The sequence below is a fragment of the Lagopus muta genome, chromosome 20 (assembly GCF_023343835.1).
Source record: "Lagopus muta isolate bLagMut1 chromosome 20, bLagMut1 primary, whole genome shotgun sequence".
In the NCBI taxonomy this organism is placed as follows: domain Eukaryota; kingdom Metazoa; phylum Chordata; class Aves; order Galliformes; family Phasianidae; genus Lagopus; species Lagopus muta.
The window spans coordinates 8,781,249-8,798,337 of NC_064452.1; the positions used below are offsets into that span (position 1 = coordinate 8,781,249).

Here is a 17,089-nt window from a genome sequence, read left to right on the forward strand (position 1 = left end):
GCTCCATGCAGAACATGGAGAGCACAACAGAACCATATGTTGCACCATCACTGCTAGGCTTCCTGGTCCATCCGTTTTCTCCCATACATTCTGATTTCCTCTGGAAGCTCTCACTTCATCTTCTCTGCCCACACTGCTCTATGGAGACAGCTGATGTGGAGGAGCTGTGGGAGCACTGAGTGAAACCTGGCTGCGTCTGCCAACCCGCAGCATTTTCTGTCCTCTTCTTGTGAGAGAGCTGCTCGAATGAAAAAAAACAGGCTCTTCCTGGAGTCCTTGTTGTCTGGCTGTAATTGGGGGAGAGTGATTTGCTTCTCTTGAGCAGCCTGGCCTCTCTCCTTGCCTCCTCTGTTCAGCCCTCCCCAGCTGTGGAAGAAGAGCTGGAGGAAATGGCTTTCCCACAGGGCAGCGAGTCCAGAGCATGGATGTGTAATAAAAGGAAAAAATGGTCTGTTGCCAAGCAATTGCAGAAGAGCCACTCTGGCCTTGTGCAGCAAAGCTGCTGAGAAGGAGCAAAGCCCCAAAGTCAGCCTCCAAAGCTTTGCTGTTTCTCTTGGATGCTGAAGGAGAAAAAAAAAAAAGGAATTTTCTTTAACAGAGAACAGCCCTTTTTTCCATGATACAGCATGCGCTAATTGAGTCAAAGAATAATAATTGATGTTCTCTTGCACACCTCTTCCCTGTCTCTTCTTTGTTGGTGCTAGCTCAATCCAAGCATAGGTGCTGAGGGGGGTGGTCCTACGCAGTGGGATCATCTTGAATCCCATATGGAACCATGAGAAAAGCAGGCACGTGTGGGATGTATTGTGGCCATGACATACAGGAGCCCTGCCCTGGCTTTTTCGGACACTTAGAAGCAGTGAGTTGCTCTTCCCATGCCTGTCCCTGGAAAAAACAATAGGAAACATAAAAATATCTGCTGGGGGTTACTGAATAAAAGGCCTCTGCTGCTCCCTAAGTCCCTGAGCAACAGATTGCTTGAAGCTGGGAAGGAGCTGGGTGAGGCCAGAGGTAGTACACCAAACCAGTTTGTTGCTTTAGGTCTTTATGCAGTGCAGATAAGGCATAAGTCCCTGCACTCCACACTGCAGAGGATGCAGTTTTCCCCCTGAGGCAGGCACTGGTGGGCTCTGCCCTCCTGGGACCATGGAAACCATCTGTGCACTTGGTGGGGATGCCTAGAATCAGCCAAAAAGGAGAAGACAGAAAAGATGCAGTCATTGTGTGACTGTGTGGGGATGGGCATTCGTAGTACGCACATTGGGCACTCACAGCTACAGCACTGAGGGCGGTTGGCTGGTGGGTGGGGGGTGGATGCCAACACAGGACAGCTTGAAGCACAGCCCCATTTTTTTTGGAAGAGCTGGAAAACAGCAATTTTACCTTACCAATGAGTTTCTACAGCGACTGCCTGTTTTCTGTGCTGTCCCAGACTTTGGCTGAAAGAAGTAGGAATATTCTCTATGGAAATGTCTTATTAGAATATAATCACCATTTTCATACTTCCTGGTGCTTTTTGAGGCTTGGAGTTGCAGACAATGATAATTGGTTTCTTCGTGTTAGAACAAAATATCCGAGTGTGTACTCATAAGTGTATATACATATAAATAAATGAGAACATTCATTGTTTTCATCAACACGCTTCATTGGGAAAAAAAATCCTTATGAGCTTTTTATTGCTCTCTAATAGCTATTCAGGTGACAGTCTGTCTGCAACCAGCATTGTGGGATTGTATCACTTCTACTGCAGTCATTTCTAATTGGCAAATCAAGGACAAGAGAAGTCAGGGAAGAATGGATAAGGACCGTGCTCCCATTATTAAAATGCAGCCTCAGAATTGGGCTGTGCTGAATGAAATGCAGTGCTGCTAGCCAGGCTGGCAGTTCCCTCTGCAGGAATTGAAGACATCATTATTCTACAGAGGCTTTTAATTTATTATTTTTTTTTGTTAGGAAGAGTAAATTAATTATGCTTTTAAAAAGGAACCAGATATAAAAATAGAAGCTGATGGATATTAGATGCTCTTAAACAATGATTATGCATTTGGGGAGTTAGAATAGATGTTCTTAAGGTCTATTAAATATTTAGCATGACTTGTGTAGATAACATGATGGCAAACAAGGTAACATCAAACAAATGAACTGGGTCCTGTCAGATTAAGCACACAAAGGTACTAATGTATAATTTTGCCAAACCATTGTGGATATCATGGAAGATAAATACTATTGGACCCTCATAATAAGTGAACTTAGTACTATTTCAAAGGTGTTTTTGTTTCGTTGGATCCATGGCTTCAGCAGAAGGCAGCTGAACTATGGAGGACTTTGGGATGAGGTTGTTCAGTGCAGGGATTCACTCCTGAGAATGGACTGTTGAGAAAGACGGGGCTTTTAATACCCATCTCAGTTGCTGAAGGCGTATTCTGTAATACATGGCAATGTGCTTGCTTTGCCTCTCCTCTATCAACTCAGCTTCTCATTTTTTAATTTATTGCACATCTTTGATCGACTTAAGTGGAGACCTATAAAAGATTCCTAATCATCTCTTCCTTTCCACCAACTTGTTCTTATTGACCCAGCTGCAGTTAACATGCTGTATGGAGGAGGAGGAAGGTAGGCTCTGATTCATCTCACCTGTGCTTAGCTGTCTGGTCTAGCTGAATCACACAATGAATGTTCCCATCTTCTCTATGGACTAAGGAACCTAGAAGACAACTCAGACCAGATTTTTAGTCTGCTCCTCGTGGACATTAGCTGTTTAGGTACTGTTTGCAAGCAGGTAGGAGACAGAAGTTCTTATATGCTTATATGATAATTGAACTTGGAGAAGTTCCTGAAGGTCTCTTTTCCTCAACTGGAAAATCTGACATTGCTCAGAGGTGAGGAACATTTGAAAAACACCATTGTATAGATAGTTAAATTTAAAATAGCCTGAGGATTCGTACTGTGCAAAGTTATTCCTTGTTTTCCAGTATCTTGAAGGGACTAGTATAGCACAAGGAGCCATCCACATATTGTTACAGCTCCCACCTCACGACATCTGGTTAGATGTGTCACTTGTCTGGTTAGACCACACAGTTAGTAGAAGGGGAGAACTAGGGTAGATAGCACAGAAATAACTTGTCAGGCTGCTCGGTGGAAGAGCCAAGATGATAATTCACAACTTTTCTACCCTAGCCTAGTGATATCCTCACAGGGATCTCTGTACATCTGTCTTAAGCATCTCTGCACAGGAGTTGCAGAATAATTCAGACTCAGACTTCTTGAGGGCTGTCATCTACTTCAACTCAATGCTGGCTGAGCTTCAAGACTGGATCAGCTTGCTCATGGGCATCCCCAGCCCAGGATGGAGGTCAGAGGCTCCTCAACCTCTGTGTCCCAGTGCTGGGTGCTCCCACTGTGCATCCTGGCTGGGTGAGATGAGTATAAGGAGGGTATGTTTTCCTGTTCATGGAAGTACGGATAGTTAAAGGAAAATAGTTACCAGGCAAGAGCTCTGTGTAGGGGTGCACACAGAGGACTGCAGCCGTGGAGAGTTTGCAGCCACACACCTGATCAACTGGTGCCATGGAATGGAGAAGCTCCAGCTCTTCTCTCTACCCTACCAAAATACTTCCAGGATTGCATTATATGTATGTGTGCAGGGGTAAAACAAAGAATTGGGGATATTTCAGGCTTTTCACAGGTATAAAGAAAAAAATCTAAGCATCAAAGTGGCTGTGTAGTCTGTGCGTTTTATCTTTTTCATGAAGCTCTAGCATGGACCCATCAAGTGCAGCCGTACGCTGGATTGATTTACAGCAGAGAGCTTTGTTTGTGTGTGTGTGCAGTCAGAGTTCAGGGCAGCGGGCAGACACTGCAGCAGTGTGGAGGACTATCCAGCCATCCCTCCTGGGAATGTGACCCAAGGGACACCCTGCTAGAGCAGCCCATCTCCCTTCTGTCACACAGCAGCCGCACATCACCAAAGTCACCCGGAGGCAATGCGGAGCTGCCGTTTCATTGGTGTCTCACTGCTGTTACGTTGCACTGACGGGGTGCAATATAACGAGCACAGCTGGTGTTTGCTGCATGAAAAATCATTAGTGGTCATGCTCTGTGGTGTCCGTGCTGTGACCAGACCCCGAGGGACATAGAGATGTGGCAGAAGCTTTGTGCCTGGGATTTGGGAAGAGGAGGAGCAAGCTGATGGAGTGTATCAAGCTGGTGGGTTGTGCAAGCAGCCAAGGTCATCTTTCAAAACCATTTTGATTGCTGCTGTGGAAATTTGGTCCCGCAGACCAATGGAACAATTTTCAACGTGTTATAAGAGGAATTAACGTGAAGCGGTGTGCTTTCTGAGCAGCCACAAAAAACACTTCCCTGCTGCAGTGGTGGGACATGAGCACATCTGAGGTGTGTGGCCATCCTGGGAGAGGCTTGCTGCTGCTCTTCTGGGCATGAATAATGCAATCTCATGTCTTCCCATGAAGATGTGACTGTTCCAGTGGGTTGGTTCACCCTCAACAGTTCAAACACGCGCTGTCTCTGCAGGACTCCATAACCAAACAAGGCTTTGATCAGGGTTAGCTTCTACAGAGACAGCATTAATTAAGATTTGTATTAATAAAAACAGGAATGCAGCTCTGTTTTTAGGCAGTGCTGTGTGCAAGATGGGGGAAAGCCCCACTCTGCATTAGATCCATTTTTATTTATCTGCTGTCCAAGTCTGTTCCCACTCACCACACAGCCCCTGTCTTCGTGGCTGTGGTTTTAGTGAGGGAGTTGAAGGCTGGTGCTGGCTGCTCTGAGTAAGTTCAAGTCCTCTGAAGCCAGAGACCATGCACCCAATGTACTCCCATAACAGGGGAATGCTGTGGTCTTTAGTAAACTGACATCTAACCATGAATGCAAACCCAGGCCACTTGCAGTGGAAACCTTTAAAGATGAAAGAATTGAGTCCAGGTGGACGGGCACCAAAATAATTTCATGCTCTTGGAGTAGCTCATGTCTACATCAAACAGCTGCACTGCTGTTACCATCCTCACTGCTGTCCCCATGCCAGGGCTTCTAAAATCACAGCTAAAAATCACAGCTCCAGCTCAGCGGCTTATCTGTACAGAAGGGGAATGGTTCTGGAGTTGGCCAGACCTGAAGGAGTGGTGTTGAACAGACGATGGTGCTGATGAGCAGCTGGTAGGAGGCTTTTCATCTTCGAGAGCCTTTGCGCAATGCTTCACCTGCACATATGCCAGAATTTGAAGGGAGTGTTTTAGTGGAGGTCGAAGGCTGTCTGTGACAGTCAGTTATCAGCAGTTTTGCTGATGATAGCTTCAGAGCCACAGCAATTGCTCGGGCTTTAAACTTTCACACTTGCTTTGAGTTGCAAAGTATTCATTATTTCAAAGCACAAGAAGAAGATGAGATTTTAGCATTGCCTTAGAAAATAAGCAGATGGCAGAGTGAATGGCAAAAATATGACAGAGCAGCCCCAGTCTCTAACCATCTGGTTTGGACCTTATTTTCAGATTTCAAACTTGCACACATTAAGTCTGTCTGCAGCATACGTGGTGCCGTGAGGGGGAATGTGCTGAGCAGTAGCATGCAATAGCCCACGGACCTCAGTAACACAGGCAGCTGTCTTTTCCCCTCTAAAATTATAGCTAGCTTACAAATTTTGCTTGCCCTACATGAGCTGCCCATAGCTAACTACTAAAATGACAGTCTGATTTCTGCACCAAAGGGTGTTAGGCATGGCACAGCTCCCCAGGGCAGTGGGCACGGCCCTCCGTGATCAAAGCTTGAGGAGAGTTTGGGCACTGCTCTCAGACATAGGGTTTGGGTGGTCCTGTGTGGAGCCAGGAGTTGGATTTGGTGATCTTTGTGGGTCCCTTCCAACTCTGGGACCAGTTCTATCATTCTTTGTTTCTGGGATTCAACTAAAATACAGTGCTAAGGTTTGTAAAGCAGCATTTTTCAGAGGCATGTAAATTCCTGTGGTCCCAATGAATTCCCCCCCACCCCTTTGGAGATTCCCGGTGTCTGGGTGTGGGGGGCTCTGCATCAGGGACAGACAGAGCCCTTTGAAGCCCCTCCTAATAGGAACAGAATCAAAAATTGAGGGTAGAAGCCTCAGGGAAACCTGACAGTCTGTTTCAGTGCTCATGTTTGGCATTCTTTCTAAACCTAATGAATGAGAAAGTCCATAGCAAAAACATCTGAGAACCCAGAAAGCGTTGTCAGTCTGGGTTAGAGCTCTGACAAGGCAGGACATGCCTTGTGTGTCTGTACAGGTGTGTATGGGTGTTCACACCAAATAGCAGACACTGCATACGTTTCCTCCCTCAGTTCCATGTTCTAGTTTTAAACTCATTAGCTGTTCTTTTTGATGAGTTGCTCGAGCAGTTTTCTGCAGAGAGGATCATCTGAGTTGCATTAAATCGTAGCCATCTACAAGTATCTACGTCAGAGCTCGGCTTCCTTTCAGTGCCTTCCCCATCAGCGTCTGATGAGAGAATATCTATAATTACCGATCACAGAAGCCGCAGTCGTGATATGCTGGAGTTAAGATGACTGGAAGAAGCTCGGTGAGCTGTCAGCTCCAGCATGCATTGCCTCTCTCTGCATAAATAATTCTGTTTCAGAACTGCCTCTTATAGTTAAACTGCTCCATGACACCTTCCCCCTTCTCCTGCTGCTCCCCATGTGGAGCTCTGTTAGTCCAGAGAACTGTCTGAGGATAATTTTCTCTAACGGCTTTCCATGCATGAAAAATACATCAAAATTCCCTTCAACTGTTTATGCTGCTTTATTTTTACAGCTTTGACAAAAGTGGTAATAAGAGAATGTGATCAAGATGCTTTTGGTACGTTACCGGCAATAAAAAACAAAAGTGAGCAACCTCCAAGTAGATTAGGGTCAAATCCTGCCAGTAGCTCGTGTCTTACAAGGGTGTAAAGCCCAACGTGATGGTTGCCTTCCAAAAGGGCTTACAGGTATTGTTGATGCTAGTTTTAGGCACTCGTCTTTTATGGGTCTCTGTAATAATCTTTGCGTTACGCTATTACAACATAATCAGGTCCCTGTCGTGCTGCCAAAACTGATCAGATAGCATCAGCGCGCTGAGGAATTTTCACGCTGAATGTATTATGAAAGACACAGATTTATAACACGATAGCTGCAAACCACTTCAGAGCCAGGGCTTCGTGCTCCACGACTCACATTAAGAGTGGTAATCCAGTGCCTGGTTAACATCCTGTGTATCTGGTGCTGTAGAGCAATGAGACGATGCCAAGCTCAGCCAACAGGAGCCGGTGGCACAAAGCTGGGCTCCGACCAAGGCTGGGATATAGGTGAGAGAGCATCCCTGCAGATTCAACAGGCATGTGCCATTCCTCTTCTTTTGAAAAATTACTTTTAGACATGTTAAACTGACAACGCTATATTGGCATAACAGTAACCCCAGTTGCTGTAGTTTTAAAGTAATTGAAGTACCCGTCCTGATGTGCTGAGAGACAAAGTGGTCTTTTTCCACAGTTCTTCTGAGCCAGGAGGATGGGGACACGTGCCTTCCAGCTAATCCTCCTGTGAGTGCTTTAAACACAGCCTCCCCTCGCACCCATTCTTACGTACCTTATCTGGTGATGAAGCCAGATCAATGCCCATTGTACCCAGCAATGATGCACAATGTAGGACAGGTTTTGTTAGATTTGTTGGAGGAGCACAGCATAAATTTTTCATTGGAAAAGCCTCAAGTTTGAGCAAACACAATTACAGTGTGGATGTCTCATTCTCCTTGAACTGTGGCAGCACAGAGAAATCTCTGCTTCGCGTTGACGTGAAGCTTGCTTTATTCTAGCATCTCCAATATGTCAAATGTTAAACTGTTTATGTTCCACGCAGAGCTAAGAGGATGGAATCCGTCACTGTTACATCGTGTTGCTGTAGGTTAGGATTTGCGGAGTGAATTTGGCACCTGGGTTCTGCTTCTATTTGGCATTTCTAAATGGCCGTGATAGCAGGAATGCATTTAGTGGTCTCAGCAGAAAAGCTGGGGAGTTTGGACACAAGATAATGTGGATATTTCTAGTCCGGGTCTGGTACAGCAAAGACAGGAACCTGTCCAAAGTCATGACATTCAAGAGGATTCCTTAGGAGGAAGTTTTTCACCCAGAGGGTGGTGAGGCACTGGAACAGGCTGCCCAAGGAGGCTGTGGATGCCCCATCCCTACAGGCATTCAAGGCCAGGCTGGATGTGGCTCTGGGCAGCCTGGTCTGCTGGTTGGCGACCTGCACACAGCAGGGGGTTGGAACTGGATGAGCACTGTGGTTCTTTTCAACCCAGGCCATTCTATGATTCTACGATCCATCAGTCCCAGCTCACATGGCTCACATTTTTCCAAAGGCAGCGAGTGGTTGTTGGTCTGTAGGTACAACACTGCACCTTTGCTGGATGGCTGCAGCACAGTGCCCATGAAAGTTCACTGCTGTTAGGTAAATCCTCTCCTCCAATGGGATCTGTGAAAATCCACATGCCCAGCCTAAAAGAACTAAAAGACAGCAACCCCTTTTCAAGGAGTGCTTGTGTGCACCTGCAGAGATTGTGAATGCTGCATTCTTCTGCCATAGAAAGAAAACATTATTTTATTTCCCTCTCCCTTTCCCCCCCCATTGACTTCTTAACTCATTTTCAAGTTATTTAACTGAACATTTCTTCTCCAGTTCCTGCTGTGATTCTTACAATTAGATAGTGGTGTTCACAGCAGCACATCAGCAATGATATGGCATATAACCTATAGATAGACATTTACGTATATAAAGCATAACCCAGCTTGCTGCTTATGAGAGTCTTGCAACTTTGGGTGCAAGGGTTCTTCTTCATCTCATTACCGACCCTTCCTCTGCAGCGCTGTCATGTTGGCATAAGGGCATAGGAGCCAAAATGGGAACACAAAGGACAAACTGAGGCTACATGCCTCAGCCATGTAGCAAGAAATGTGTTGGGGAAAGTGTTGCTTCCTTTGACAAAAGGAATAATTTGGAGAGAGAGGCCGTATCTCAGAGCTATAGAAGGGAGCTTGTGCAGAAATTAGTATTTCTTTGCCATCTTTTTTTTATTATTATTATTAAATTTTTTGCTGTTTCTCAGTTTTATTATTTAGGTCTTTGTTCTGATGTGTTCTTATTATTTTAGCTGCCCTGGGTAATTGTGTTTTTCCCTCAACTAAAGAATTTGCTTTTAAAAGAAAGGAGGGGGGTGAAGATAAGGCAAAACTGTTAAATGGGAAATCTGTTGCTAATTAAGGTACAGTTTTGCTAATCACCTTAGAAATGAACTTATCAGCTGGAAAAGACTGGAGTTTGTGTAATGAAAGTTAGTAGCATTTTTCCCTGCATCCTTCTGTCACAATACATTCGGAGATTAGAAGTTTACCTTGCAGACTCACCCTGACACCATTAGACATGATGTCTCTTTGCATTAACTACAGGCAGGCTCGAGCTGTTCTAGGATATATTTCAGTCTGAATACTTAAAATTTGCCAAAGTTATAAGCAAGGAAAGCCAGGATCCTGTAATGGGAGCTGTCAGTGTGCATTATGGAAGTCTTGGAGAGCTGCAGCTAGAATGCCACGTTCAGGACCCCAGATAGCTGCTATCCCTTCTGACTTTTTATTATGATGATTATTAATGATGTCCCGCGGGTGAGGGGGACACACAGCATTATGTAAGGCAGTGCCCAAGCAATGGGATGTTTTTTCTCACGTGGATGCAAATGGTAAGAGAGGAGAAGGTGCTGTTTCGGGGCAGTACCAACCTTTTCTTACTATGCATTAAATTGGGTTTGGTCCCATTCTAGCATCAGAACCTTCTAGCAAACCTCGAGACGTGATAATTCTTGAGCCTGCAGGGGAGGACAGGCAATGCCCTGAGGCTGGTGTAGCACAGGACAGGTTCTCAGTACCCTCCTTTGTGGTTGGACTAGATGAGGTCTTTTCCAACCTTAGTGATTCTATGACGCTATGATTCCTGCAGGCACAGCTCCTTTGGGGCTCCCTTTTCTACCTGGCTGGCTCCAGTGATGGCAGGCAGATTGTCAGAAGTCCTTTTGTTTCTTAAATAATGCTCTTGGAGGGTAATTGCTGCTTTTGGCAGGCAGGAGCAAAGCAAATTGATGGTTGCAGTGAATTTTGGAGGGCAAAGGGGATCGTGGACAGTAATTGTTCCTAACTGCATACCCCTTGGAAAATTGTTTCTGTGATCACTGCAGTGAGGTGGTCAAGTGAAATGGGGGTTTTCTTGCTGTCTCTATTACCAGCACAGAGGGCTGTCTGCATGCTGCACTTTGCACACTCTTGCCCATCCTCCCTCTCTAACCAGCAGGGCAGTAGCAGTGGAGGACATGTGCTTCTTGCCATTCCCCCAAGCACTGCGCCTACTGACATCCCAGCCATCATTAGGAATGGAGACACATTAAAATGCTCCACGTGAGCAGTGTGAAAACAGCTCTGATTTTGCATAAGACCTGCAGGCTGGTGGCAGGGCAGATGCTGGTGCCTTGCCTGGGAGGTGGGGGGAATGCCTTACCTTGAATATTGTAATGTATTTGCATGCTCATGCACAAGAGAAGACCCTGCACCTCCCTAGAAGCTCTACTGCTGCATTGCACCACGCCAAATTTGTTCCCCCTTTGCACTGTCCCAGTGCAGGTCAGCATCGTGCTGTTTTGTCGATGCTTTCACACATCTGTGACACCTTCCTGCTCCCTGAGGGTGATGGGAGAGCAAAACTGGGTCACTCCATCCCTAGAGCAAGGCGATGGGATTTTGCACTAACCAAGGGCTGCCTCCCACGTGGGCAAACACTTGTAGAAAGAAGATGGCTGATGCTGTTTCAGCTGCATTCAAAAATTTCATTGCTTGAGAATTGCTGGTTTTCCATGTTGAATTCTTACAAGAGTCATCTTTTGCGAAGGACGACAGTCAGACAACGGACAACAGTTGCATTCCTCTCGCCAAGGACAAAATGAGATGGCCTCAAGTTGCACGAGGGGAGGTTGAGGTTGGATATTAAGAAAAACTTCCCCCAAAAAGTGGTGAGACACTGGAGCAGGCTGCCCAAGGAGGTGGTGTGGTCACCATCGCTGGAGGTGTCCCAGAACCGTAGGGATGTGGCATTTCGGGACGCAGATCAGTGGGAGATATTGGTGGTAGATGGATGGGTGGACTGGATGATCTTAGAGCTCTTTTCCAGCCTCAGTGATTGAAAACACACCAAAGCTCTCCTGGCGATGGGTTTGTTTTCTCTTTCTTTCTCTGGAAGTGCTTTACTAGAATTTAGTATTAAGTGTTTTTTTTTACCACCCCAGGCATCATTCTGTACGTTTGTGTAGACGGGTGGAGGAGCAGTCACTGAGTCACTGTCATTTACTGGAGGGGAATGTTCTATTTTTAATTCAGCCTCTCTTTACGGGTGGATGAATGGCAAGCTAATAGTCATGGTGAAATTTGAATGTCAGAAAACAAGGGGAAACTTGTGACTTGTTCCTCATATTTAGCCTGCTCTATTACACATTCCATCTCGAGTCTTCAAACGTTGTCTTTACACGCTCTCCATGCATGTTTTATGAATGGGTGTAATGGTTATTTGTTCCATTGTAGCAAGCAGTGTGAAAGATTCTGCCAAATTAAAGAGGCTAAACATGAATTAATTTACAAGAACTTGTTTCTTCATCGGTCTCGATATTCTGCTTCTCTTCATTACACTTCTGCTAAGAAACATGGACAATTCCTGAAGGAACTGGCAGGAAAAAAAAACCATGCTGGACTGATTGCCCATTTAAAGCTGTGAGTTGAAGCAGATAGAGTACCCAAAGGGACGGGGGGTTCATTTGCTATGAATAAGAAAAGCCTACTTCTCAGTGTCTCCTTATTCCTTACGTACCTTCGGTGCAACAGCAGGTTGCTCAAAGGGGCAGTAATGAAGGTTCCCAAAGGAGTTGTTGACAACGGAAAGGAATCTGGGGGTCTGAGCATCTGAGGACCTGCTCACCTGCATGCCAGCAGGCTCAAGAAGTCGCTGCCGCTGGGAACAAGCGGCATCTGGGCCCACGGCTTCTCCCTGCTCAGTGGGGATGGCAGTACTGAAGTGGCACAGCCCCTCCCTGTGTAACAGCCCCACGTTCTCTTTGTTCCTGTTGTTGCCAGCAGAAATGTTGTAGAAGCTGTTCGATTTTTGTCTCTGTAATGACAGTGTGGATTTACTTACGAGATGATAGACGCATCTGTTTTGTTTTTCTTTCCCAAAGAAGTGCCTTTTTAGAATTAGGGTTTTATTGATCTCTCTGGCTTGTGGATACATAGATAGTCACTGCCGTTTCCAGCGCTCTGTTTATTACAATATATGCATTTCAAGATCATTTGTACAGATATTTCCAACGTATGAGGAGCTGTCTAGCATAAAACCATGTGAATTATTAAAACAAAACTCAAAAGACAAAATTACATTCTTACTACCTGAAGCAAGCTTGGTGGAAGATGGCAATTTAACTACGTGATGGCTTAAAAGTTTTGAGAATGATTCTTTTGATCTCGGATCAGGATAAAGTCTCACACACTGCTCCACAGCACTGGGGGAGATGTGGGGTTCCCCAGAAGTGGCAGCTCCAAACAGTTGAACTATTGCCATTTCATCATTCCGAAGGGCAGCTGACGGAGCAGTGAACTAATTCACCTTTTCTAACGTGATTTTGTTAATATCTCCTTTGTGTCGTTTGGATGTTATTAGCACAGGAAGATGCAAATGTTTGGGGTTTGGGTATAACATATCTTATCCTTAGCTAGCTGTGGCCCAAATGCCTGCGTGGTGTTGCTCACCCTGGGCTCCTTTATTGATCCCTGTGAGATAAATGGGGTGAGTTTGGTTGGTTTTTGGTAAGGCATTGGGGGCTTGGAGTCTCCTCGTGGTGCTGAGAGAGCAGGTTGATAACATTTAGGGAACGCAGATGGGATTAAAGGTGGTGAGCCTGGACGAGATCCCAGAAACACTGGGTGTTACAACAACTGTGCAAAAGGATAATGCAAAGCAGACTGCAGAATAGGTGAAACTGGGATTATTAGGCCTGCCTGGCATATGTGTTAATAATGATTGCCCAGAGCCTGGTGTCCTTGCCATGGATTTTTTATATTTAAGATAAATAAGTTCTTGGTGAAGGCAAACAGGGAAGAACTCAGGTATGGCGAGTCATTCTGCACATTCCCTTTGTGTCTGAGAAAAAGAAGCTCTCCAAATATTTTATTAACTTGTAAACTGTGATTTAAGGGAATTTTAAACAGCATGTGAAAGAAAAATAATGAACAAATGTTTTCAAGTGGGAGAAATCTGTCCCTGCCATATGTTTCTCTGAGTCATCCCTTCTGCAGAAGGAGCTCTTGCGATTGTTTCAGTTATTCCAGGCACTAATCCTTTTTATTTAGTAGAAGCAGCTCTGCAAACTCAGCACCCCATCCTGCAACGCAGTAATACCACAGGGTGCTGATGGTGGGATGGTGTAGTTGTCATCCCACCAAATGCAGAGTGCATTTTGCTGTGGGCACAGGTTAACTTCTCCCTCTGGCTCGGTGCTGAGCAGAGTGGTCAAGCTGGTCAAACATGACCACGGGTTTCTGTTTGCAGCTAGATGATGAGATACCGTGTGCTACAGAAACCACAAAGCCTTCTTTCTCTTGAATTTGCTCACAGACCCTTTGCTGATGGGAGTTCTGCCTGGTTTCATTGCAGGTGTGGCTGTGTGGTGGCAGCATGGAAGTCCTGCCCTGCTCCAGGGTGGCCCACATCGAACGCAAGAAGAAGCCCTACAACAACAACATTGGTTTCTACACCAAGCGTAACGCCCTGCGAGTGGCCGAGGTGTGGATGGATGACTACAAGTCCCATGTGTACATCGCGTGGAACTTGCCTCTGGAGGTATGGCCGTTGTGCCCTGCTCCTGAGTTTTTGCTTCACTGGGTTAAAATGCTGAATTGTAGAGGATTTGGTGCTCCCAAGGGAAGAAGAGCCTTAAATACCCTCCGTCCCACCCTTCAGCCACGGAAGCCATCAGGGCTATTTCGGCTTTGATGGAGGTGCTGCAGCACCTGCAGAATTTAAGGGAATTCTTATAGTTGCCATCCGGTGTTTTCATTTTAGCCTCTCAATATTAAACCTGCAGCGTAATGTTTATCTCCCCACTGAGTGTTTAAACAGCATGAGTTTATGTCATTACGCTGTTCCTCAAATGGAGTCGTAGAACCATAAAATCAGAGTATCATTAAGGTTGGAAAAGACCTCTGTGATCACCAACCCCATCCTATCCCACTATGCCCACTGCCCACGTCCCTCAGTGCCACATCCCCACAGTTCTGGAACACCTCCAGGGTTGGTGACCCCACCACTCCTTTTGTAGAAGAAATTTTTCCTTATATCCAACCTGAACCTTTCCTGGTACAACTTAAAGCCATCACCTCTTATCCTATCACTGTTACCTGGGAGAAAAGGCCGACCCCCACCTCTCTGCAGCCTCCTTTCAGAGGTAATTAATAATGGCACTGGGGCTTGCCCTGCAGTTTGCACAGGTCCATGTCGTGTGCAGGCAAACTCAGCACTGGGAAGGATAAAGCCATCAGTGCTTAGGAACTGTGGTAAAGGATCAGAGGCTGTGGCTCACAAAGGGGAGATGCCCTCCCAGCAGCACCATGTTTGTGCTCCAAGAACACTGTGTAACTCTGATGGTTATTATTTATTTCCATACAGAATTGTTCAGGTTTTCCCAGATCTGATATTATTTTTCATGTAAATCCTGCCTTGTTGCAGGATGGTGTGTCTTTAGGAAGCTGTGGGATGCTCAGGGCACAGATCCTACACCTCTGTAGGTGATTCCCTACACTTCTGCACAAAGATCTATAAACTGCAGGGGGACTTTGTACACATCCACAGCTGCTGTTGATCTCTGGTCTTTGTGCAGGTGAAGTCTAAATCACAAAGCCCAAGACCCCATGTAATAACAAAGTAAATATAGAGCCATCCTTTTGGTGATGAAAATAAGGACTCCTTACAGATCCTGCCCCAGCTAAGAGTTGCTCCAGGTTCACGCTCCATGCTGCAGCAGCATGCCTTCTGGCAGCACAGTGCTTCAGGGCATTTTGAAAGGCATTAGCAGGAGCTGCTGCTGCTGGAGGAAAGGTTACATCTGGAGAGATTTCCTGGCATTTGGAGCCCTAGTAGTCACATCTTTGTACTGCATCTGAGAATAACTGGTAACTGGGAAAGGTTGGTAACTGCCCATGCTGCTGGTCTGCCCTTGTGGGAGTGGTGGGGAGCCCTGTGTTGTGTCTTTTTTGTTAGGAAATAAATGAGTAGGGATGGAAGGTGATGTGGCTTACCCAGCATGTGGCAGGAGGGCACAGGTCCCATGCATCTCTGAAAAGGCAGCATAGTGACAGTGTGTCACAGCATATCCCAAATTGGAAAGGACCCATCAAGTCCAGCTGCTGGCTCCACACAGGACCCCCTTCCCAAAATCCAAACCATTTGTCTGAGAGCATTGTCCAAATGCTTCCTGAGCTCTGGTAGCTCAGGTGCCCACTACCTTCTGGTGCAGAAGCTTTTCCTAACCCACCTGACCATCCCTTAATACAACACCAGGTGCCGAATATTCCAGGCTCACCCATTCAGATCTCAGCCTGTCCTACCTACTGAATCATCTTTATTTCACCTGTGAGCTACCAGTCACAGATTAAAATGGTGTCTTCTCTAAAGCAGAGTGAATAATTCATTAGGAGATCATTACAAGTATTGTAATGGAAAATTGCTTTCCCAGCTGTAGTTAATGATCACTGGAAGAGAAAAGAGCAGGAGCTAAAATAGAGTAGAAACCCAGACACTTGCAGGAAGGAGAAGTGGCTGCTTTGTGCCTTTGATTTTCTTCACCTGGTTGCTGCATTAGTTCCCCAAATGCTGTAGTGAAATAAAAGGTTAAAGAGGGGCTGCTCTCTTCAGCTGCTGTGAGTTTATTCCCCCTGGGACAGGTGCTGCAGCTCTGTGTGCTTTTAGATCAGTATGAGCAGTGGTGTTCCTCGAGGGAGACTCTTTCAACATGTATTTGTCCAAATTGTCAAAAAAGGATTTTTTTTTTTTTTTTTTTTTAAGGTTCATCTTCTGTTCTCCTGTGGTTTTTATCCTTTGTCCTCAGCTATCTGCTTCTCTTCTATTTGAATCATAGATCTTTTCCTTTGGAAAAATAAAAATTCTTTATTTTATATTTTTCTAACCATCCTGTCCTCTGAGGTACCTCCTGGAAGAGTCTCCATAGAATCATAGGATGGCTTGGGTTGGAAGGAACTTCAAAGATCATGTGAGGGTGAGGGTTTTGGTGCCTGGTGCAGACAGGGCTTTGCTTTCCCAGGATTGAGCATGCAGCCATCTTTTAACCCTGATGTACATTTGCTGTTAAGCTCTTCTGGAAATCCACTGTCAGTACCTAAGTGGTAGGTGAGATCTCTTAAAAATAGCTTGGCGTTGTGCCTTTTGATAAACTCCATCGCTTTCAGACTGATCCAAAGGCAGAAGGGATTAATGGGAAGCTTTGTCAGCACCACGTTGCGCTTCTCATATTTCCTCCCAGGACCAAAGTGCGTCTGGTGGCCAATGCGAGAGCGCCTTCAAACCCTGTCAGAGAAGTGAGTGCCTCCTTTGCTGTGGCTGTGAAGCCTCTGTCCCAAGTCAGACTTCTCTGCTGATGATTTCAGCCTTGAACACACCTGCCAAAATTTCCTGGCACAGCTTCTGTGTGAAGTTACTGAACCTTTGGCAGTTTCCAAGTGGATTAGAACAAACAGTGAAATCAGTGGAATGCACTTGTTTTCTCTTTTTTTTTTTTCAGTGATGTGCTGTGTCTGTTGTATTTCAGAATCCAGGTATTGACATTGGGGATGTCTCCGAGAGAAAAGCCTTAAGGAAGAGCTTGAAGTGTAAAAACTTCCAGTGGTATCTGGACCATGTTTATCCAGAAATGAGAAGATACAACAACACCGTTGCGTATGGCGAGGTAATTAAAGCTGATACATCCTTAGATGAG

The 17,089-nt window shown here is 45.6% G+C and overlaps 1 protein-coding gene across 1 annotated transcript in view; it reads left to right on the plus strand.

The window, feature by feature from the left end:
• The window catches only part of GALNT17 (polypeptide N-acetylgalactosaminyltransferase 17), a 188,897-nt gene that overhangs the window by 160,627 nt on the left and 11,181 nt on the right, over positions 1–17,089 (plus strand). Inside the window, exons 7-8 of the mRNA XM_048967090.1 lie at positions 13,756–13,941; positions 16,922–17,059. Of these exons, the coding sequence (XP_048823047.1) occupies positions 13,756–13,941; positions 16,922–17,059 (324 nt within the window). The remainder of the gene's footprint in view (positions 1–13,755; positions 13,942–16,921; positions 17,060–17,089) is intronic.